This window comes from Bos javanicus, chromosome 11 (assembly GCF_032452875.1).
Source record: "Bos javanicus breed banteng chromosome 11, ARS-OSU_banteng_1.0, whole genome shotgun sequence".
NCBI lineage: Eukaryota > Metazoa > Chordata > Mammalia > Artiodactyla > Bovidae > Bos > Bos javanicus.
The window spans coordinates 26328149-26351309 of NC_083878.1; the positions used below are offsets into that span (position 1 = coordinate 26328149).

The 23161-nt window shown below is 41.9% G+C and overlaps 2 protein-coding genes across 2 annotated transcripts in view; one reads left to right on the forward strand and one right to left on the reverse strand.

Annotated features, from left to right (window-relative positions):
• The window catches only part of LRPPRC (leucine rich pentatricopeptide repeat containing), a 99422-nt gene extending 90341 nt beyond the window's left edge, over window positions 1-9081 (reverse strand). The window contains exon 1 of the mRNA XM_061432216.1: window positions 8881-9081. Coding sequence (XP_061288200.1) covers window positions 8881-9029 — 149 coding nt within the window. The 5' untranslated portion in view covers window positions 9030-9081. The remainder of the gene's footprint in view (window positions 1-8880) is intronic.
• The window catches only part of PLEKHH2 (pleckstrin homology, MyTH4 and FERM domain containing H2), a 524875-nt gene that overhangs the window by 308755 nt on the left and 192959 nt on the right, over window positions 1-23161 (forward strand). The gene's annotated exons all lie outside the window — the stretch shown is intronic.

Here is a 23161-nt window from a genome sequence, read left to right on the forward strand (position 1 = left end):
TAAAGAACCTGTATGCAATGCAGAAGATGCAAGAGACACGGGTTCGATCCCTGGGCTGGGAAGATCCCCTGGAGGAGGAAATGGTAACCCACTCCAGTATTCTTGCCTGGAAAATTCCATGGAGAGAGAAGCCTGGCAGTCCATCATGGGGTCACAAACAGTCAGACATGACTGTGCAACTGGGCACACATGCAGTCTAGAACAACAGGTATGTTGTAACAGAAAGGAAAGAACACGTGCAGGGATTAAGGTGGGTCCACGGCAAGGCAGGAACCTACACATCTGGCCTGCACCAGCTGAAATGCCCTGCTCCAAATCCTGATGACCCAGTGACATAAACACATAAGGGAAAAGCATTTCATCATGCCACTCATGTCATATATGGCTCCTTTATATTTTTTAAGTTAAAACTTCTCAGGTTCCTCCTGAGACTCCAGCACTCACTACTAACATCCAGGTTACCACTGAATTTTCTGACAAAATCTGGCACTTAAAAAGTAATTTTTCTCAGGTTGTTGTTTTTGGGGTTTTTTTTTTGCCTTTGTTTTTTACTAATTGCTGCTAGTGATTTTTGACCCTTTAGTGCAAAAACAATGATTTTATAGTTGAGCAACCATATTTCAAAAACGTACAAGGGCTAGATTATTATTAGACTGATTACTATTAGCCTATTATATATAGGCTTCCATTGGACTCCCCTATTAAGCCTGTCACTTTTTAAAATATCTTACTTTTTCACAGCATTTTTAAGTTTACAGAAAAACTGTTCAGAAAGTACAGAGTTACCATATATTATATCCTTTTTCCCCTTGACCCGATTTCCTCTATCAGCATTCTGTATTCGTGTGATATATTTTTTACAAATGATGACCAATAGTTTACAACAGGGTTCACTCTGTGTGTGTACATATCCATGCTATGGGTTTTGACAATTACATGACATGCATTACAGAACCACAAAATAGTTCCACTGCATTACAAATGCCCTGTGTCTAACCTGCTCCTTCTCTCCCCCTCCTCCTGAACAAGCAAGCAACCACTTTTCACTGGTCCTGTTTTGCCTTTTCTGAAATGTGGATAGTCTTTTCCAGATTGGCTTCTTTCACCTAGCAACATACATTTAAGATTTCTCTGTGTGTTTTCATGGCTTGATAGTTCATTTCTTTTTAGCGTTGAGTAACATTTCCTTGTACGGCTATACCACCATTTGTTCTCAGTTCACCTACAGAAGGACACATTAAGTTGCTTTCAATTTGGGGCCACTATATTGGGCTTCCCTGGTGGTTCAGACAGTAAAGAATCTGCCTGCAATGCAGGAGACCAGGGTTTGATCCCTGGGTCGGGAAGATCCCCTTGAGAACGGAATGGCTACCCAACTCCAGTATTCTTGCCTGGAAAATCCCAAGGACAGAGAACCCTGGCCGGCTACAGTCCATGGGGTCCCAGGGTTGGGCACAACTTCCACTTTCACGAACAAAGCTACTGTAAACATTTGTGTGCGGGTTTTGTGTGGACAGGAATCGAATCCTGGGCTCCTGATTGCAGACGGATTCTTTATCGTCTGAGCCACCAGGGAAGCCAAGTAAGTATTAATAAACCTGATAATCAATTAAATTTAAAAACAAACAAACAAAACTCACCAGTCATGTTAAGTTCTACTAATGAAATAAACAAGGGACTTTAAAGAAAGAATAACAGCACAGTTCTACTTTGGATTAAATGTACCAAGATGACACTCAAATTTCTAAACTAAGGATGGAAAAAAAAACAGCCATACAGACAGCAGAGGATGAGTATTCTCAGCAAACGAGAGTAGTAGATAGACCAAGCAAGTCAACAACAGATGGAATGATACTGGAGAGGAAGGCTGATCTAGACATGGAAGATGAGTATTCTCAGCAAATTAGAACAGTCGGCAGACCGAGCAAGTGAACAATAGATGGAATGATACTGGAGAGGCAGGCTGGGCTAGACATGGAGGACTGTGAAAGTAAGGGGTCTGGATTTTATTCTAGGTACAGATGTCATCTCAAGTACAAAACTGTATCAGAACTCTACTGAAGGTTTTTAGGGTTCTGATACAGGGGTTGTGGTATGAACTACGTCTGTTTTGAAAAGATCAGTCTAGCTGTGGTGGAGAATAAATTAGAGGGCAGTAAGAATAAACAGATACCATTTTAGGATGCTGTTACAGTAGTCCAGGTGAGAGACGGACAGAAACTTAGGGTGGGCAGTGGAGATGGGAAAGAAGCACATCCCACTGACACCCCCATCTAATTTCACTACATATTCCAGGCAACAAGTCTTGCCAGAACAATTTGTTAATTTTCACTCCCATGTAAGACAGAAAAATTCAGGTATTAATAAAAGTACCCTGCTGCTGCTGCTAAGTCGCTTCAGTCGTGTCCAACTCTGTGCGACCCCACAGATGGCAGCCAACCAGGCTCCCAGGGATTCTCCAGGCAAGAACACTGGAGTGGGTTGCCATTTCCTTCTCCAAAGCATGAAAGTGAAAAGTGAAAGTCAAGTCTAGAGAGACTTAATTTATCCTCTGCCTATTATGTATCAATTTTAGAGACAAAAACAGAAGGCTTCATGGCATAGTAGAAACACCAGCTTTAAGAGCATGGGCTTGAGTCCTGCAGACTGACCTGAATTCAGGCTCTGAATTCTAAGATGTGTAACTTTGACCAAGTTATCACAACTCTAAGCCTGTAAAATTTCAGAGATAATAGCATTTACCAAACAGGAATCAATGTAAAAAGACAAAATTAACGCAATGTTTCCCAAAATGTTGCACTTCTGTTAACAGAATGTTCCATTGGTATCCAATGTTTTTGGATACCAAGTAGACAAAGACCTAATTCTGCAGCTTTATTTACTTAAGTAAGTATTCTGAAACAACTATTGCATCAAGCTCTTTATTTTTCTAATATTCTTGCTGAAAACAAAATTAAGTTATAGCAAGGAGATCAAACCAGTCAATCCTAAAGGAAATCAACCCTGAATGTTCACTGGAAGGACCGATGCTGAAGTGAAGCTCCAATACTTTGGCCATCTGATGTGAAGAGCAGACTTATCAGAAAAGACCTTGATGCTGGGAAAGACTGAAGGCAGGAGGAGAAGAGGACAACAGAGGATGAGATGGTTGGATGGCATCACCGACTCGATGAACATGAGTTTGAGCAAGCTCTGGACAATAATGAAGGACAGGGAGGCCTGGCGTGCTGCAGTTCATGCGGTCAAAAAGAGTCGGACACAATTTAGTGACTGAACAACAACTCAATTTATCTGACTGATCTTTTAAAAAAATCTTTTGTAAAGCTGTCACAATGAACTTTTTCCCTGCACTATTTTCTCCCTGAATTTTGCAAGACCTCATTTCTCCAGAAAGTCTTGCCCAGTTAAGCTGTTCCCCCAAACACTGCTTTGTTTTATGGTAAGTAACAGAATTTTAGAATAAAAAAGTCACTTGCAGCCCTTCTACACTTGATAACAGTCTCCTGGCTTGAAATGCCAATGGCATTCCTATCCACCTACTCAGATGTCCCCTCCATCGCTGGCTCCTCCAGTCCAGAGGCAGGTCTCCTTTGTCTCAGCTTTGATAGGAAGTGATAAATTAGTCAACCAGGCTGGGACCTACGATGTGATGTGGAGCAAGATACTCTGCAGAATCTATAGCAGAGTGGGATAGATTATTCTCCATATTTACTCCAGAGTTTACATTCTGAGATCTTATCATGTGCTTACTTTCTTGTGATCGCCTTTAATTCCTCAATTTATAATGTATTAGGCATTGCCTTAAAAAAAATCTTTTTATGTCCATAAGCAATCCCTTCAGTACCTAAACCACAACATATTCAGAACATGTGGGAACTGAGAATCACAGCATCTGGGGATGAATCCCAGCTGTGGAGATTCTAGATAAATTTCTTCACCCTTCTAAGCCGCAGTTTCCTAATTTGTAATAGAACAAAGCACAGAAGATAAAATGCATATGTGATATAGTCACACACACACAACTTGACAATGGTAAAGGTCTACACCAAAGGTATTATCCTTTACCTCATCTCCAACTCGATTCTTCCTAACATCCTTGCCAAGCTCCTGTTCTCTCAGAAAAGAAATCTATCTTCTCTTCAGTTCTGCACCACCTAGTTGAGGCCCCATTAACCCTGATCTGCAGTATAAACATTGTTCCTCACTGGTCTATCCATTCCCAGTCCCTATCTCTCCCAGAGTCTATGGAAACTGTCAAGACCTGTACCTCTCAAAACCCTCCAATGGCTTCCAACCAACTTTCTAATCAACTGACTGGCCTTTAAAAGTGTCAACTTCCATTACATCCCACCCCACAGAGACATAGAGGATAAAAGTACAACCTCCCAATTTCTTCCTCTGTTAACACTGACTACTCATTACCAGTGTCCTCTTAAACACGAGCAATACCCTACCACCAAACAAATGACTCTCACCAAACATATTGCAAACATTTCAAACATGACTCTCTTGTCTCTGAAATGCCACATTATTACATTCCTCTCTTATGGACAGCACATATATCAATATAATAAGCCACACATGCCTACCATTGTCCTCTTTAACTGATAAAAGGAGTAGAGGCTGAATCGCAACTCCAAGGAACCGAGACAGACTTTTGACATTTGCTGAAACAGTTTTTTTTAATGAGAGGTAAACAAGGAAAACCTTTCTTTCCTTTCGATTTTAGAAGTCACAACAGTCTGTCGTAAGGCAGTATGTGCTCTTCACCCTTAAGACAATGCTCAATTCAGACCTGCCACCCAAACTGATTTAGCTCAAAGCTTACCCTTCCTCTGATAAGCACAAAAGGACTGATGAATAAATTCTATAATTTCACTCAATAATCCTCATCTGTCCTTCTCAGACTTTCCTGGAAATCAAGATCAAGGTGAATTTGTGGCGATCCAATGGATTACATGAATGGGAGTACCCCTTCAAACTCCTCTGCCTCTCACAAACATTCCTTCCTCAATGTCTAAGATTTTCATTGATTTACTCAACAAACATTTGACATCTACGATATGCCACAAAGTTAAAGACACCAGGGGAAACAAAAAGAGTAAGACAAAAAAAAAAGACAAAGCCCCTGCTTTCAAGGAGCTTACAATGAAGTCTGCAATGCTAGTGGGTACAAACCCAACAGTGTTAACTGATGCTTTAGTAATTCCGCACAAGGGAGTGGTCAATAGTGAGAAGCCAGCAACAGAGATTTAACAGAGGAGACATATTTCAAGAGTGAAATCACCATCAGAGGCAGAGAGGTGGAACGTGGCCCATCAAAGCCTTGCTGGTTCCCAGGCCAGCAGCACCTTTATCATCCGGGGGCTTGTTACAAATGCAGAATCTGTCTTCTGCCTATCTATACCTACAAAACCAGAATCCACATTTTCACAAGACCCCCAGAGAATTCCTGCATTCATTTGAGTTTCAGAAGCCCTGCTGTCAAGGACTTTGAAGCAGAGTCTGGATGGCATGGGAATGAACTCACAAGAAGGGGAGCTCCACAGGCATCTCCAGATCACGAAGCACCTTACCCTGGAACCACCACCAGGGAGCCACCACCGTGTCCTATTTTAAGCAGGACAATGACATGATCAAATTATCACGGGAACTACAGAATAATGTGGGGAGAAGGTGGGGACTTATTCCAAATGAAGCAGATCTAATAGAACATCATCATTTCTGCAATCAATACACAGGGGTAGAGGTGGAGACTGGAGAAGGCGATGGCACCCCACTCCAGTACTCTTGCCTGGAAAACCCCATGGGCGGAGGAGCCTGGTAGCCTGCAGTCCATGGGGATGCGAAGAGTCAGACACGACTGAGAGACTTCACTTTCACTTTTCATTTTCATGCATTGGAGAAGGAAATGGCAACCCATTCCAGTGTTCTTGCCTGGAGAATCCCAGGGACGGGGGAGCCTGGTGGGCTGCCATCTATGGGGCCGCACAGAGTTGGACATGACTGAAGCGACTTAGCAGCAGCAGAAGAGGCGGGGACAGGGAGGTGTCAAGGAAACATGAATGAAAAATCTTTTAGAAAACTGATAGAAATAGCAAAGTTCACTAAAACAGGAAAACATAAGAGGAACAGATACAATAGGAAAGATGAATCCAGTTTGATATACTTTTTTTTAATTTTCTAAATTGAAATACAGTTGACTTACAAGGGTGTATTAGTTTCTGGTGTAAAGTGATGAATCCAGTTTGAGATGTATGGGTTTGAAGTACCTATAGTTCAACTGGTTGGAGGTACCTAGTGGCAGTCCATACCCAGGAGAGGAACTGTTAACATCACCAGGTAGGGAAGTATGGCCTGATGCAATAAAAGTGGAAGAAGTCACCCAAGGGAATGAAAAAAAAAATGAGAAAACCAAAGGACTAAGGACAAATCCCTCCATCCCTCAATGCTCCCCTCCCCACTCAAGGCCATCAGCATTTAAGATATGAACAGAGGAAAAAGGATACAGCAAAGCAAGTGAGAAAAAATTTAAAGAGAAAAAAAAATCAAGGAAGAGAGGTGTCATCAATTTTTATCAAAAAAAAAAAAAAGGGGGGGTGGGGATTTCATTAAGGGGAAAATGGGAGACTAATGCCAGAGGTCGAGGCCTTAGAGAGGATCTGGTTAAGAAGTCTCTTTGAAAAATTAGATGAAATAATCTTATATCTCACATATATCTAATTTCAAAAGATATATACACCCACATATCTCAGTGGTTCTTTGTGGGTGATAGAATTAAGGGTGATATTTAATTTACTGCCTCCCCCTACCCTATATTTTGCAACTGTTCCTCAAGGCACACAAATTCTAAAATTTAAATACACATAATAAAGTTAAATAAAGTGATGACAACTTTTCCTAGTGGTGCGACTACTGTGAGTCAAAGAGTGAATTCGAAGTTAGCAAATGAAAGAGGAGTACAGACAGGAAGGAGAGATTGGGAAGCATGAGAGGTTAAGTCTAGTTTCAGGAAAGGTTTTGTTTTTCAGGTAGGAAAAAGGTGGGCATGCTTACAGGCTGTGGGTTGGAAACTGTATAGAAGTATTCTAAGTCCAAGAGAACAAGAAAACAAATACTTCTTTAGTGGCTTGCTACGAGCTGAGCACAAAGTGGTGAACAAGACTGAGTTCTGCTCTTCTGCAACTCACTTCCTACTAAGGAAATAAACAGCAAGCAGATAAAATCAGACAAGTGAGACACGCTGTGATAAACTAAAATAGAGTCATTTTTTAGACTGAGTGTTGAGTCTTCTCTTAAAGTTGAGTCCTGAATGGCAAGAAATGAGTTTTACAAAGAAGGGGGAAAAGGCCTTGTTACCTCTACAAACAATGAACTGAGGATCAGAAAAGGTTGGTAAAGGAATTCCCTGGTGGTCCAGTGGTTGAACTCCAGCTTACACTGACAGGGTCTGGATTCTGGATTTTATTTTTTTTAAGGTAAGGTAATGCAGCAAGGAAATGGATCCCAGGTCTGACAAAGGCCCAGACCAACACCCTTGTTACTAGACTGTTCTCTCCACTGTTTTCCTCAACTACAACAGTGAAGATGAACCGTAACCTCCACCATCCTCTGGTCTCAAGAGGATGTTAAGAACTAGAAAAATGTAAATAATGGTCATAACTTTCTCAAAAGTACCTCGTTGAAAGCCAAGAGATGTAGTTCTGTGAAAGCAGGCACAACTTTTAAAGGTTAACTGTTCAGGCCTAATGAGAAAATCCAGGTAGGCTCCAAGTTAGAAGTGCACTATATTTCAAAGATGTGTAAGAAATCATAAAGCATTTTCTCCATACAATTCTACACACAGAGTTGGTTTCCAACCTGATTCACAAAGATCCGTGCAATCACAGGAAACTGAGGCCTGTAAATGTTAACTTGTTCAGTGGCATAATACAGATCAGCCTGCAGTCCAGCCCTGGCCTACTCCAGAACCTCAGCTCTTAGTCCTTATGCTGTCTCCCAAAGTACCTTTATTTATATAAACACTAGTCTTTCAAAATCAGTTTTGCTTCAATTATAAAACCCCAGTGCCCATCTACCCTCCTCAGGTGATTAGAATAGTAGTCATGTTAACACTTCGATCAAGCTTCCATATCCTCTCCTTGGCAAAGTCTATACCAAACTAACCTTCAGATAAACCTCAATCCATGAGGGTATTTATTCACAAATTTGACACTCACTGAGAACTCTACTTGCCTTTGCACCCCCAGTTCCCACGGAGTGCCTAGAACGTGTCCGCTCATTCATTCACTGACACGGAGCCTACCGTGAAAACTCCCAAACCATCTCACATCCCCGTAAACACTGAGGTGAACACCACTCAAAACGCAGGCAAAACCCCTAAGGGGTCATAATTAAACTTCCACCTTTAAGCTATCCCTAGCTCACCCAGAATTCCCAACCTACCCTCCCTCCCAAAAACAAAGCTCTCGAAAACTAAGTCCCAGTTGGTGCAATACGGCTTGCACGTGGGTCAGCACCCAACCTACTCAATGATTAAGCAGTAACACCTGACCCCCGGCAGCAGCCTTCAAAGCCCCCCTCAGCTTCCTAGGCTGTCCGTAGCCCGAGAGCAAACAGACCAAGTCCGAAACGCAAAGGTTATAACCCATGCCGGAAGCATTCCATGCCCGTGACCTTCTGGAGGCGATCATGCCCGCCACCCAAACTCCGCCCCTCGGAGATGGGGAGTGCGGTAGGAGACCCGGGGACGCCAGGCCCAGGAGCCGGGAGTAGGGTGTGGACAGAGTACAGGCAGGACCCGGCCCTCGCCCCCGGAGGGACCCGGGGGTACCGCCGATCTGCATACAGGAAGGCCGGGGGAAGCGGCCGGGAACTCACCCGGCAACAGGCCTGGCTCGAGCGGCGCGCAGACAGAGAGCTGCGTGAGGCCGGCCCGGGCCGCCTGCGAGGAGGCGCAGGGAGAGCGGGAGGTACGGGGCCGCTGTGGCGCGGAGGAGCCAGCGGGCCGATCTCAGCAGAGCTGCCATGGCTCGGTCGTCCCCAAAGCAGGATGCACGCCGAGCGAGAAGGACAGGAGGGGCACGTGACCGTAGGTTGCCCGGCGCGGAAGAGACCAACGACTGGACGGGCTAGACGTAGGGGGAAGCATCTGTTGTTATAAATCAGGAGATGGAAAACCTTGCTTCTCCCAGGACATACCGTCCCCATGAGATATTTGTATAATAAAATAGCTTGATTTATAATTTTAGGGGGCTCCTCTTTCGGTCCTATTTCCTTCATGTCGGCATGTTCAGTCCTTCCACCCCTAAACGTTTCAGTTGGTAGAGTCGGAAAAGGTCGACTCCGCCCAGGTTAGCGCAAAGGCTTGCGGCTGGGCCAACTAGCCAGAATCCCCGGGAATTCTCCAGAAGGGCCGATTATGACGATCCAGGAGTGTGGGACAATTCTCCGCACGCTGCGGATTTTGCGGCCGTCTGTTACGGCTCCAAGCACAGGTTGCCACGCCTACCGAAAGAAACGTTCTTTACGCTCCAAGTGTGGGACGGGAAAACGTTAAGGACCTTTGCACTGTGCTGGAAGTGAACGCATTATATTCCCCAACTCCCACCCGCCCCTTCCTTCAGTAAATGCACTAGCATCGGAGGTAAGATCACAGTATAATTGAGTTTTGGAAGGAAAAAAAAAAAAAAAGAGTCCTGCGCCAAATCTGGGTCCCCCAGCCTTACGACCTTGAAGGGTCCCCTGCGCACATAAATAAACTTAAAGATATTTTGTGTATTGTATATGTAAACTTTGGTTACAAGTTTCCAAGTTACCCAGAGGTATCCACTCAAACAACTCTTTTAAAACAGTACTATGCTATCATGCCATCTTAGTTTGTAAAAACACTTAGGTGACAGTCAAGTTATGTATTTTCCAACACAATTCGGAATAGCTTTCTCAGCAAAGTTTTGCCCTTTTCAGTGTCTGTTGGGGAAATAGGAATATTTGGGAAGCCAAGAACTAGCTTCAGGTGTAACCAGCTCTCCCCACGCCTTCTTCACCTAGCTGCATTCTAAGCATCCCCAACTGAATGCTCAGAAATTTTCTCCGAAAACCCTGGAGGGTCATTTCCCGTCAGCACACGAGCTCCTTGAAAGCAGGAACTGTGTGACATTTTCCAGTAGTGGAAGCGCCTACCTGATGTGAAGCATTAATCATTGAATAAATGTGTTTGGAGGTATTCTAGCTCATTTCTCCTTTGAGAGTGAGAACAAGAAGATCCAAAAAAGAATAAGTTAAATGATTTACTCTGGGTTATACTACACTGGAATGTGAAGTCAAGTGGGCCTTAGAAAGCATCACTACAAACAAAGCTAGTGGAGGTGATGGAATTCCAGTTGAGCTATTTCAAATCCTAAAAGATGATGCTGTGAGAGTGCTGCACTCAATATGCCAACAAATTTGGAAGACTCAGCAGTGGCCATGGACTGGAAAAGGTCAGTTTTCATTCTAATCCCAAAGAAAGGCAATGCCAAAGAATGCTCAAACTACCATACGATTGCACTCATCTCACATGCTAGCAAAGTAATGCTCAAAATTCTCCAACCCAGGCTTCAGCAATATGTGAACCGTGAACTTCCAGATGTTCAAGCTGGTTTTAGAAAAGGTAGAGGAACCAGAGATCAAATTGCCAACATCCACTGGATCATTGAAAAAGCAAGAGAGTTCCAGAAAAACATCTGTTTCTGCTTTATTGACTATGCCAAAGCCTTTGACTGTGTGGATCACAATAAACTGTGGAAAATTCTGAAAGAGATGGGAATTCTAGACCACCTGACCTGCCTCTTGAGAAATCTGTATGCAAGTCAGGAAGCAACAGTTAGAACTGGACATGGAACAACAGACTGGTTCCAAATAGGAAAAGGAGTATGTCAAGGCTGTATATTATCACCCTGCTTATTTAACTTATATGCAGAGTCCGTCATGAGAAATGCTGGGCTGCATGAAGCACAAGCTGGAATCAAGATTGCCGGGAGAAATATCAATAACCTCAGATATGCAGATGACACCACCCTTATGGCAGAAAGTGAAGAAGAACTAAAGAGCCTCTTGATGAAAGTGAAAGTGGAGAGTGAAAAAGTTGGCTTAAAACTCAACATTCAGAAAACGAAGATCATGGCATCTGGTCCCATCACTTCATGGGAAATCAATGGGGAAACAGTGGCTGACTTTATTTTTTGAGGCTCCAAAATCACTGCAGATGGTGACTGCAGCCATGAAATTAAAAGACACTTACTCCTTGGAAGGAAAGTTATGACCAACCTAGACAGCGTATTCAAAAGCAGAGACATTACTTTGTCAACAAAGGTCCATCTAGTCAAGGCTATGGTTTTTCTAGTGGTCATGTGTGGATGTGAGAGTTGGACTGTAAAGAAAGCTGGGTGCCCAAGAATTGATGCTTTTGAACTGTGGAATTGGAGAAGACTCTTGAGAGTCCCTTGAACTACTAGGAGATCCAACCAGTCCATCCTAAAGGAGATCAGTCCTGGATGTTCATTGGAAGGACTAATGTTGAAGCTGAAACGCCAATACTTTGGCCACCTGATGCGAAGAGCTGACTTATTGGAAAAGACCCTGATGCTGGGAAAGATTGAGGGCAGGAGGAGAAGGGGCTGACAGAGGATGAGATGGTTGGATGGCATCACTGACTCAATGGACATGAGTTTGGGTAAACTCTGGGAGTTGGTGATGGACAGGGAGGCCTGGTGTTCTGCAGTCCATGGGGTCACAGTCGGACACAACTGAGTGACTGAACTGATGCTACTAGGCATTAGCATATGATTTATTTACTCACTTATTGAACACATATTCAGTGCCAGGCACAGTTTGAGATGTGGACATAGCAGAGAACAATAGAGACCAAGTTTGGACTTTGATTTGATTCGCTCCAAAGTTTAGTTTTGAAAGACAGAGGAAAACTGATGTGAAATAAATATGGGTAAAGGAATTAAGGGTGGTATGCTTAACCCCCTCGGAGAACAGTGAGGATGGTGAGGATGAGAAGAAAGAGTGAAGAGGTAGTGGAGGGGATGGTGGGCTTGAGGATCTGAGAGGCAGCTGGGGCCCTGATCATGCAATGTTGTAAGTGGCCATAAGGACTTTGATTTTTATTCAGAAAGAGGTAGGAAACCTTGGAAAGTTTAGGGGGGTGTTGTGATATGAATCCATTTGCATTTTTAAAGGATCACACACATTGCTGTTTGAAAAGGTGATTTTAAGGGAGTAAGGATAAATGAAAGGGAGACCAGTGAGGAGGCTCTTGCAATAATGCAGAGTAGAGATGGTAGTGGCTTGGACTAGGGGTTGGCAGGTCAGATAATAAGAGTCAAATTCTCACTCTATTTAAATAATGGAACCAAGAGGGTTTACTGATGGATTGACTGTGGGATGTAAGTAAAAAACGACCCCAATATTTTTGGCCTGAATAATTCGAAAGATGGAGATGACACTGATTAAGGAGAGGACTGAGGGAAAAACAGATTTAAAAGTTGAAATCAGAGTTGAAGTAAGTCAGAAAGAGAAAGACAAATACTGTATATTAACACTTATATATGGAATTTGGAAAGACGGTACCAATGGTCCTACCTGCAGGGCTGCAAAGGAGACACAGATGTAAGAACAGGCTTTTGGACTCAGCGGGAGAAGGCGAGGGTGGGATGCTTTGAGAGAACAACATTGAGACATGTACATTACCATATGTAAAATACATGACCAGTGCAAGTTTGATGCATGAAGCAGGGCACCCAAAGCCATCCTCTGGGACAACCCAGAGGGATAGAGTGGGGAGGGAGATGGGAGGGGGGTTCAGGATGGAGGGGGAACACATGTATATCTGTGGCCAATTCATGTTGATGTATGGCAAAACCATCACAATATTGTAAAGTAATTATTCTCCAATCAGATTGATGTTTTCTAAATATTAAAATCAAAAGTAATCTTCTTGAGGTGCCTGTTAGACATCTAAATGTCAAGTTTGAGTAGGGGTTTGGCTGTTTGACATACAAGTCTGGAGTTGAGAGCTAGAGATACACTTGGAGTCTAAAGTCTATATCTAATATTTGAAGCCATAGAAATGGATTAAAGCACCTAGGAAGAAAATATGGATAGATAAAAGATGCAGTCAAAGGTCTGAGACTTGTGACATTTCAGTATTTAGAGAATGCAAAGATGAAAATGCAGCACAGGAGACAGAGAGAGAATAGCCAGAGAAGTAGAAGAAGAACTGAGTGATGGGTTCACGAATAACAGAGAGAAGTCTTGCAACCATGGGAATTATCAGCCATGTAAAATGTGGCTGTTCTGGTAAAATGAGCACTCATCATTGACCATAGGATTTCTCAACTTGGAGGTCCGTGGTGATGTTTAGAAGAGCTATTTTTGTAACATGTTGAGTCAAACGATTGTATGAAGTGAGTTTAAGAATACATGAAGGATGAGGAAGTGAAGATTTAAATTCAATTTTAAATATTTTAAGATTTTAAATTAAAAATTTAAAAATTAAGTTTCATAATAATTAACCACATTCAAGTACTCCATAGTCACATATTAGCTATCATTTTCATCATCATAGAAAATTCTACTGGACAGTGCTCCAGTAAGGTGTGAAAAATTGATAATATATAAGAGGGAGAAAGAGTACATTGAATATACAAGATGAGATGGAATCCAATACAAAAGTGAAGGGATCAACTTTAGGTAAGAATCCAGACAGTCCAGCCATTGTCACAGAAGGAAAGACAAGGCATATGGCTGCAGAATCAGGGAGGCTGGTAGAGGTAGTGGTGAAAATGGATGGATATTCTCTTCTACTTGCTTTTAGCTCCAAAACCCTTAGTCCCCAACCAGCATTCTCTCTATTCTTGTGCGAGTTGTCCTCTTGAAGTGTGAGGCAATACTGATGAAATTTGTCTAGGCATTCACTTACTCAATCATGAATGTATCCACTGTTTAATAAATACCTAAGTTCTATGAGGCAGCAAGTTAAGTGCTAGAAAATATAGGATGGGCAAAAGCAGGCATGGTCCCTACAGTTATGGAGGTTACATTCTAAGAGGCAAGGCAGGTGTTAATCAAATAATCACACTCAAGGAGTTACACGCTGAAATGGGTTCTGAAGAAAGAGACATGTTTCCTTGAGAGAATGTGCCTCATTTGGAAATTTTTAAATTTTCCTTTAAAAAGGATCTTTATGTGGAGATCTGAAGCATGAGTGGTTGTTAATGCACGCAAGATACGTGCACACATGTTGTGTGTGTAAGTGAGAATGAGTGATTTTTCCTTGTTGACCAGTTCAGACTTCCCAAGTTGTTCTCAGATTTCTTTAGTCTCTAGAAGCTGTGGAAGAGAAGTCCAGGTGGATCATCCTTGTTTTCTCCCTTAGCTTATTCTGAACTATGAAATACATTCGACTGTTAGTTAGAGGATGAGATGATTTGAGAGAGTAGCATGGAAACATATACATTACCATATAGAAAATAGATGGCCACTGGAAATTTGCTGTATGACGCAGCAAACCCAAAGCCTCTGGTGCTTTGTGATAACCTAGAGGGGTGGGATGGGGTGGGAGATGGGAGGGAGGTCCCAAAGGGAGGGGACATGTGTATACCTATAACCAGCCAGTTCATGTTGATGTATGGCAGAAATCATCACAGTATTGTAATTATCCTCTAATTAAAAATAAAATTTAAGGAAAAAAGAAAATTAGGGGTCCCCATCCCCAGTTAATAGAATTGCCTTGGAACAGAATCTTAACAGTTTGAAAAATTACTTAACTGTTTTTTGTGTGTGTAAAAAAAAAAAAAAAAGTGTAAAACTGGTGATATCTACTCTTGCCTCCCAGGATTTTTGGGGAATGTTAGAACTTGCATAGGAAACTGTGAAAAATTATTGTTGCTTTTCATAATCAAGTCTAAACCTCATGAATTTGGGTTCTTCTCCAGTCTCTCCTTGGGGTCCAGTATATGACACCAGCATCTTTACTGCCTAATAATCTATAGCCATGTCCCAAATTCCTATCTCAGTTTATTCAGTTGTTAAATGCTTAGTGTAAGCAGATCACAGGGCAATTTATATCTCAGGGCAAAAAAATTATCTGTCCTACACGTAATGAGCTTAATTTATAGGAGAAGATAAAACACATACTGTACATAGATAACCACCACATTAGGCAGTGTGGTGAGAAGAATGAAGAAGAGGTGAGCCAAATGACAGCCAGGCAGGAGAACAGAAGAAGGATTCATACTGGGAACGTCATTTCAGCCCTTGGAGCCTGGGTAGGATGTGAAATAGTAGACACGGTGGCGAGAGGACTTCTAGGCAGGGGAAACAGCAAAAATAAAGAGCTCTCCTTTCTGTACATACATCCCTCCTTAAACTGCAGAGGATGTTTTTGGGCACAGAGGTCTGCCCAGAGCCTGCTGAATAAAGGAGAGGATCATTAAACCAACAGTGTTTATGCTTCTGTGGCTATGACCAATGATAAGAAAATTCATTTTATAAATGACCCGAATACATGCATAACCAAAAAATTTCATAAAATAATAACTAACCTTGCTACATGTGATGCTGTTAGATATCTACTAATCTATCTTCTTCTGTTTCATTTTAAAAATTTTGTTGTTTTTTGATGTGGGCCATTTTTAAAGTCTTATTGAATCTGTTTCTGTATTGCTTCTGTTTTATGGTTTGGTTTTTTTGGCCATGAGCCATGTGGGATCTTAGCTCCTCAAGGAGGGATCAGCCTACCCCTCCTCCATTGGAAGGCAAAGTCTTAACCACTGACCACCAGGGAATCCCTCTATTTTATGTTTTTAAATCCTGATTGGTCCTAATTCAAACCAGCTATAAGAAGACATTTTTCAGACACTTGAGGTATAGTGCATAATTCAAGAATTGTTGCTTTTTTAGTGTAGTAGTGGAATCTGTTTTTATGTAAGAAAATATTTATATATTTTTTAAAGATAATATGCTGGCACACGTGCTTCAGTCATGTCTGACTCTTTGCCACCCCATGGACTGTAGCCCACCAGGCTCCTCTGTCCACAGGATTCTCCAGGCAAGAGTATTGGAGTGGGTCGCCATGCCCTCCTCCAGGAGATCTTCCCGACCCAGGGATTGAACCCATGTCTCTTTCATCTCCTACATTGGCAGGAGGCTTCTTTACCACTAGCGCCACCTGGGAAGCCACATGCTGGCGTATGTAGAAGTGAATTAACATTCTGTTTGGAATGTTCTCAAAAATACCTCCCAAGGAGTAAAAGTTGGAACAACAGGACATAAGAAGCAGGTGTGAACATCTTGCTGTTGTTAAATCTGGGTGATGGGTGTATGGGAGTTCATTTTACTATTTTCTCTACTTTGTAGATGGCACTGTGTTCATAAAGAAAAAGATCTTAAATTCTGGTTATATTTTTATTTCATTATTCACTTGTATCATGAGTTGGCGGAGAAGGCGATGGCACCCCACTCCAGTACTCTTGCCTGGAAAATCCCATGGCTGGAGGAGCCTGGTAGGCTGCAGTCCATGGGTTCGCTAAGAGTCGGACACTTACTGAGCGACTTCACTTTCGCTTTTCACTTTCATGCATTGGAGAAGGAAATGGCAGCCCACTCCAGTGTTCTTGCCTGGAGAATCCCAGGGACGGGGGAGCCTGGTGGGCTGCTGTCTATGGGGTCGCACAGAGTCGGACACGACTGAAGCGACTTAACAACAACAACAACATCATGAGTTGGAGTTTGAAAAACACTGTACTCAACCATGTCAATATAAATGCAAGGTAGACAACAGGAGACAGACAGATGTATCAGGCTGTACCTCTTGAGCTGGAGATTTGTTCACGGGAACAGCAGGTGATTGAGTTCTCCAACAAATAGTTGCTCCAACATCAAAACTACCTGTTGTTGCTAAGTCATTTTACACAAAATATGAAATATCTGAGATTGTCGCCAATACAATCTAAGATAATGATTTTCATTTAAGACCAAAGTTTAAAAAAAAAGTATCTTCAAAATTCTGAGCTGAAAGTATGGTACTCAATTCCTTGAATGGAAAATTTACAAGGCAGTGGACATTAATCTCCTTACACTTAGGTCAAATTAACCTTTTCTTGGCCTCATATAATTTATGTGGAATCACAAAGAATCAAAAAATGGAACTGATCATTCATAATTATCTGTTGGCCTTTTTAGAGACTCCTTCAATCTTCACACAAATACATTCAAACTAGCACAAGCAAAGAAACAAGTGATTGCCTTCAGTTTAAAAGCCTGTTTTGGTTAAAAGCCTTAACATATTTTAAGCAGCAGATTTCATGTTTAGTTATTGTATTTTCTCTTAAGGCAACTTGTCTGATGAATCAAGGGCTAAATCCATCTGTGACTACATTCTTCATATCCAAATTTATTCATTTATGTAATTCCCAATTATTCAAAAAATATTCTGCTCAGACCTTTATTTGCACACAGCCCGAGATTCTCATTATAAGGGGAGGTCCAATTTGTCGCTGTTACACCCTTCGGCAACAGTTCTGTCAAACAATAGTTCTTTCCTAAGCATATAAACCAGGAAGACAGATGCAGGGTCACTTCCTATAAGAAAGTAACCACCACTGGCAACAAGGGGTTATTGCTGGTGTTTTCCCAGTGTTACCAAGTGTGACGGCTGAAAGTTTATGTGTTTCCCATAGGGCGGATAGTGTCTGGATAAATCAATATAGCATAGTGGTCAAACATAATTGTCATTTCAATGTACTCTGCAACTGAGTCCCTTCAAGACAGAGAGCAGTTATCATCCTTGTATTAGCTGAACATGAACTTTATGAAGTCTTTATTAATAGTCATTGTTAATTCCTAAAATGTAACATGGGTCTCTTAAATTTCCTGTGTAACTGTTTTTGTTTGTTTTTAAGGAACTAGAAAATATAATTTCTAAGAGCAAGGGGTACTGAGATATTTTTTTTTAGCATGTGTCTAAAGGTTGGAAAATAATTTCTTTTGCAAATTGAACACTTTTATGCAACCAACCTTCTAATAACTTCAGCTTAATTTGAAGAGGGAAACTACTACAGTTAACTTGTGCTTAGCAGAGAATTTATGGATTTTTCATTGCATTAAGGTGCAAAGATATTGAGATGGTTGTTGTTCTTGGCTACCCATTTTGCTTTCCAGGCCTGACCAGGAAGAATGAAGGTCACCTGGAAATGTGATACAGCAAGCAAGATGTGGAAATAATGTGTGTCCTGGGGTTGTCTCCCACTGGAGAGTGAGTGTTTTCAGTTGAGTGTGGAACAGTTGAATGATGTTAGATTAAAGTACTTTTAAAAATTATATGTGGGAAGAAAGATACTTGTGTGTCACTGCATGTTTAGAAGGAAGATACTGGCAGCATTTTTTGTTGTTCCTCAATGTTTTCCCTACTTTCAAACTTCTGATTTCCAATATCACCCCCACTAGTGGTAAACAGATCTGCACATGAGCCAAGCCTAGAATATGAGAGAATCCCATCCTTTGGGCTATGGCGACAGGGACCCAAACTAAGGCAGTTGGCATAATTCATTGAATTTACTAACTGCAAATGGTAGGAAAGACATCTTATCCTGGAGTTATCAGCCATGAAAATGGGAAGCAGCAATTGCTGGTGGTCATTCTCCCTGCCCCACAAAGCCACCTGTATGTAGAAGGAGAGAATGAGAACAACACAGAGAAGCAGAGCCAAGGTCCGGAGAGAAATCTGATGACTTCACTGGTGTTTCTGAATCCAGTTGTGCTTGAAGCCACATTTACCCCTGGACTTCCCAGGTACATAAGCCAATAAATCACCTTTGTCCTTAAGCTGGTTTGAAAGAGGATTTTGCTGTTGCACTGGAAAAAGGCCCACTTAATACATACTGAGTTTGGATGGCATCATTATCCACTATGCTATGCCATGCTGTGCTAAGTCACTTCAGTCGTGTCCGACTCTGTGCAACCCCATAGACGGCAGTCCACCAGGCTCCCCCATCCCTGGGATTCTCCAGGCAAGAACACTGGAGTGGGCTGCCATTTCCTCCTCCAATGCATGAAAGTGAAAAGTGAAAGTGAAAAGTGAAAGTGAAGTCGCTCAGTAAGTGTCCGACTCTTTGCGACCCCATGGACGGCAGCCTACCAGGCTCCTCTGTCCATGGGATTTTCCAGGCAAGAGTACTGGAGTGGGGTGCCATTGCCTTCTCCGATTATCCACTATAGTTTTAGGTTTAATTCTTGAATAGCATGCTTCCTATAAGCATCAATAATTTGACTTTTTAAATTATTTTTAATGTTTTAATTCATTCTCTGTGTTCTCACTTTTCATTATGTTGATTATAATTTCATTACATTAAAAGAAAATAATGCCCTGTAATTAAAGATAATGCCCTGAATTTAAAGATAATGCCCTGAGATTAAAACATAACCAAGCTATACTCCAAAGTTTCAACAAAAGGGAAGTCAAAAAATGAATTAAAAAAAAATCAGATATAATCCAAATTGAAACTAACACACCAAAAATATTCCACAGCAAAATAGTGCAAGAAGTTGAAGAGAAACACCCTAGAACAAAGGTGAAATGGTCTGCTGATCAAGTGGCTTGTACATAAGACACTGAAAGAAGAGAAATCTCCATGCTACACTTCTCCCACCATCTCCCCAAATATAATTAACTGCACTAGGGAGCTTAGTTTCTTTAACTTCTACAGACTCCACATTTTACATAAACTCCCCAGGTAATTCTGATGTGCACAAATTTTAAATTCATTGTGTGAAATACATACTTTAACTCATCCAACATTCTTAACAGTTCTGTAAGATGGGATCTATTAGTAACTACATTTTATAAAAGAGAAACTGAGGCATAGAAAAGCTAATTTGCCCAAAATCATACAGCTGTTTGGAGAAGGAAATGGCCACCCAATCCAATATTCTTACCTGGAGAATCCCATGGACAGAGAAGCCTGGCAGGCTACAGTCCATGAGGTTGCAAAGAGTCGGACATGACTGAGCGACTCTCTCACCACTGAGCCTATCTCACTATCTGTCACTCACTCACAGAGCTGTTAATAGTAAGTGCTTGAGTCAGGTTTGAAACTCAGGCAAGTGGGTTCCAAAGCCAGGGTGTATCTAACCACTACCCTACACTGTTTTAAAACAATAATCACAATGCAGAGACACAGTAGCAGTGGCAACAATGGCAGGCAAGCCAGTAGAAGAATATGTCTGGGTTCATTTGGGGTCTTTTGCTACTCTGCCCCCCAGGAGCTCTTCCACCCCAGCCAACACTGATTTCTCTCATTTCTGAACTTATATTCAACTTAAAATCAGTATCGCACAATTTGGCATTTAATCATGCCCCTTTCATTCTGTTAGTCTGGTCTTCTCAACTGGATGAGAAATTTAGATCTCAGGTCTAGTTTTTCATCTCCCCTTGCTTGTGGCACCTAGTACAGGGCATCAGAAAGTTATTTGTTGCCAGATTTGGAAATGCTAAATTGACTTTAGAAACCTGTGAATTTTAGACTCACTTAGGACTGAATTCATGAGACTGACATTTCATTTTATCGGTCCCTACCCATTTGCAGTTTTAGATGTATAACCAGAGATTTCCTTCCTTGAGTCACACCAGATATTCTTTTGTTGATCCACACTGTTCAAAGCCCCCATTTATTTTGCTAATCACATCCGTGTGGGAACGTTCCCTTCCTGCAGCTGAGAGCAGTTCTTGAAAGATTTTCTTTTTAAGAAAGCTTCCAGCAAGCTCTTTCGTTTTTGACTTTTGTTTGCTTCCTAGAAATGCCCATGCTGGGACAAAATTACTTTATCCAGATGCCAGTGATTGAAAAGACATTCTAATTATCTGCCGATGGTAAATCATAAAACTTGTTTGGAAACCCTTTGTCAAGCCTGTGAACCTTCAGAGGAAATCATGTTTTACCTGGGACCGCTAAAATAAGCATGGTATTTGGAAATGCCGTAGGCTTGATTGCATTGAATTATAAATTGAATCATTACTAAATTTCACCTCTGGGAGGTTTTCAGTGATTGTTTTATTCAGCTTTGCTGACTACCCTGCCCATAGCAACTCTGGCAATGATTCCCCTAGCGGCATGATGGGGCTGCCCAGATGCAGAAATTCATGACGGCTGCATTTGCCTGCAGATTTTGGAAAGATCTAAGGTCTTTGGAGACCAGAAATGTGTTTTTTCCTTGTCTTAACTGGCAGTATGAGCCTCTGGCATTTCAAAGTGCAAGTCATTAGTGTCCACTGGGGTGATGTTAATCTATCTGTGTTTCAGTCCCAGGACATTTTCCAGTTGCTCCTGCCACAACGATCTCTGCCATCTCAGTGCCTTTGATGCCCCTCGTGAATTCAGGAAGCTCTGCAGTGCCAGCAGGGCTTCACAAAACCCAGTTGCTCCCCAATCCTCTTTCTCTTCCACCTCTCTGTCATCTTCGAAGAAATCTCAAAGCTTATTTAAAAGGTGGGGCTTCTGCCAGGCATTTTCAAACTTGAATTGAGAGAAACCTGTTATTGTTAGGAGTTTTTTTTACACATCTCAATAGGAAGAAGACTTTGTTTTATTTTGAATTTAGGGCTTGAGTCACATAGTCTGGGGAACTTAAGCCAACATTGATCACATTCAGGAGAAATAGAAGACTAGTGTATGAAGAGGAGGCAGACATGAGAATTGCCAGAAAGCAAGCAAAAACAGGGCCCTTGAATGGTTGGAAGGGACTCTGGAAAGCCAGAGTACCCAGGTGATGCTGGAAGTGGATGTGTGCCGTTGGAATTGGCAGGACAGCCTATCCTCCTCCATCTTTCCAGAAAGACTCAGCTGAACCCCTGCTGTCTGAGCTACGGTTTGGGGGAGGGCTGAAAAGGGGCAGGGGCGCTTCTTTTATCAGATTGTTCCGAACTTCCTAGTGGGTTAATGTGACATGGAGCCAAACCACACCGAAGAGCCTATTTACTGTTGTTAAGAGCCTTGGCCTTTTATTTAATCATCAGAAAAAAACCAAGGCTGTAGGTGCTGGTAAAGTGCCAGATTAATTATTCAGAAAGAAGGGCCTGGGATTGGACCAAATGTTGTCTCATTAGCATGCAGTGTCCATGCTGGAGTCTGGTTAGACAACCAGGAGAGGTCTATGGGAAGGAAACAGGAGAAAAACAAAAAATTACCTTTCCCTGTGTTGTGCTGTGGAATATCACACTGTAGAATGCCCAGTATAGGGTACTCTCCAGCAATGTGCTTTGGGCCAGGCCTTGTTCAGGAATATGCAAGACAATTATTCTGCCAGCCTCCTGAATCTCTGCCCATAAACTTGGCTTTCTTTCCTCTTACAATCCACTGTGTCTAAGGACCACCCTCCCACTTTTCTTCAGATCTCACCTCCTCTGGCCTACTCAAAGACTTCAATCCTGAAATTTTCTCTTCTTTTTCCTGTGCCGTTAATTTCCCCTCTCTCCTAAATGATTCCCATCAGCATGCATTCTAATATATTTTTCATCTTGAAAAAAAAAAAAACACCTCAAGACTCTACTTCTCCCTCCAGCTTCTCTCTCTCTTTTTTTTTTTCCCTTTACAGTAAAATTCCTGAAGAGTTGCCTATACTATTTTTTTTTTCCCTTTACTCCATTCATTCTGGAACTTATTCATATCAGGTTTTGTTCCCACCATTTCACTTACCAGTATGGTTGAGTAGCCAAATCCAGGGGTGACTGTTCCTACAAAGTCTTATTTTACTGGATTTCCTCCTTGTTCCAGCCTCTAAACAATGCAGTGTCCTGGGCCTCAGATTCCTTGACTCTACCTTGTCAATCCCCTCCAGTCTCGTGGCTCTGTATACCAATCTTTAGGATGATGACACCCAAACTCATATCTCACCTCTCCTCTGAGGTCCAGTCTCCAATTTCCCCTTGGATGTTTAAAAGATGTCACAAACCTCACACGTCTAAAGCAGAACTCTTCATGCCCTATTCTCTCTGACCCAAATTGCTTCTCCCACAGTCTTCCCTGTCTCATAGCTGTTCCATTCTTCTAATTCCTCAATGCAAAATCCTAAATATCATATTTTTCCTCCCCTCTCTCTCATACGATGCCTCCAGCCT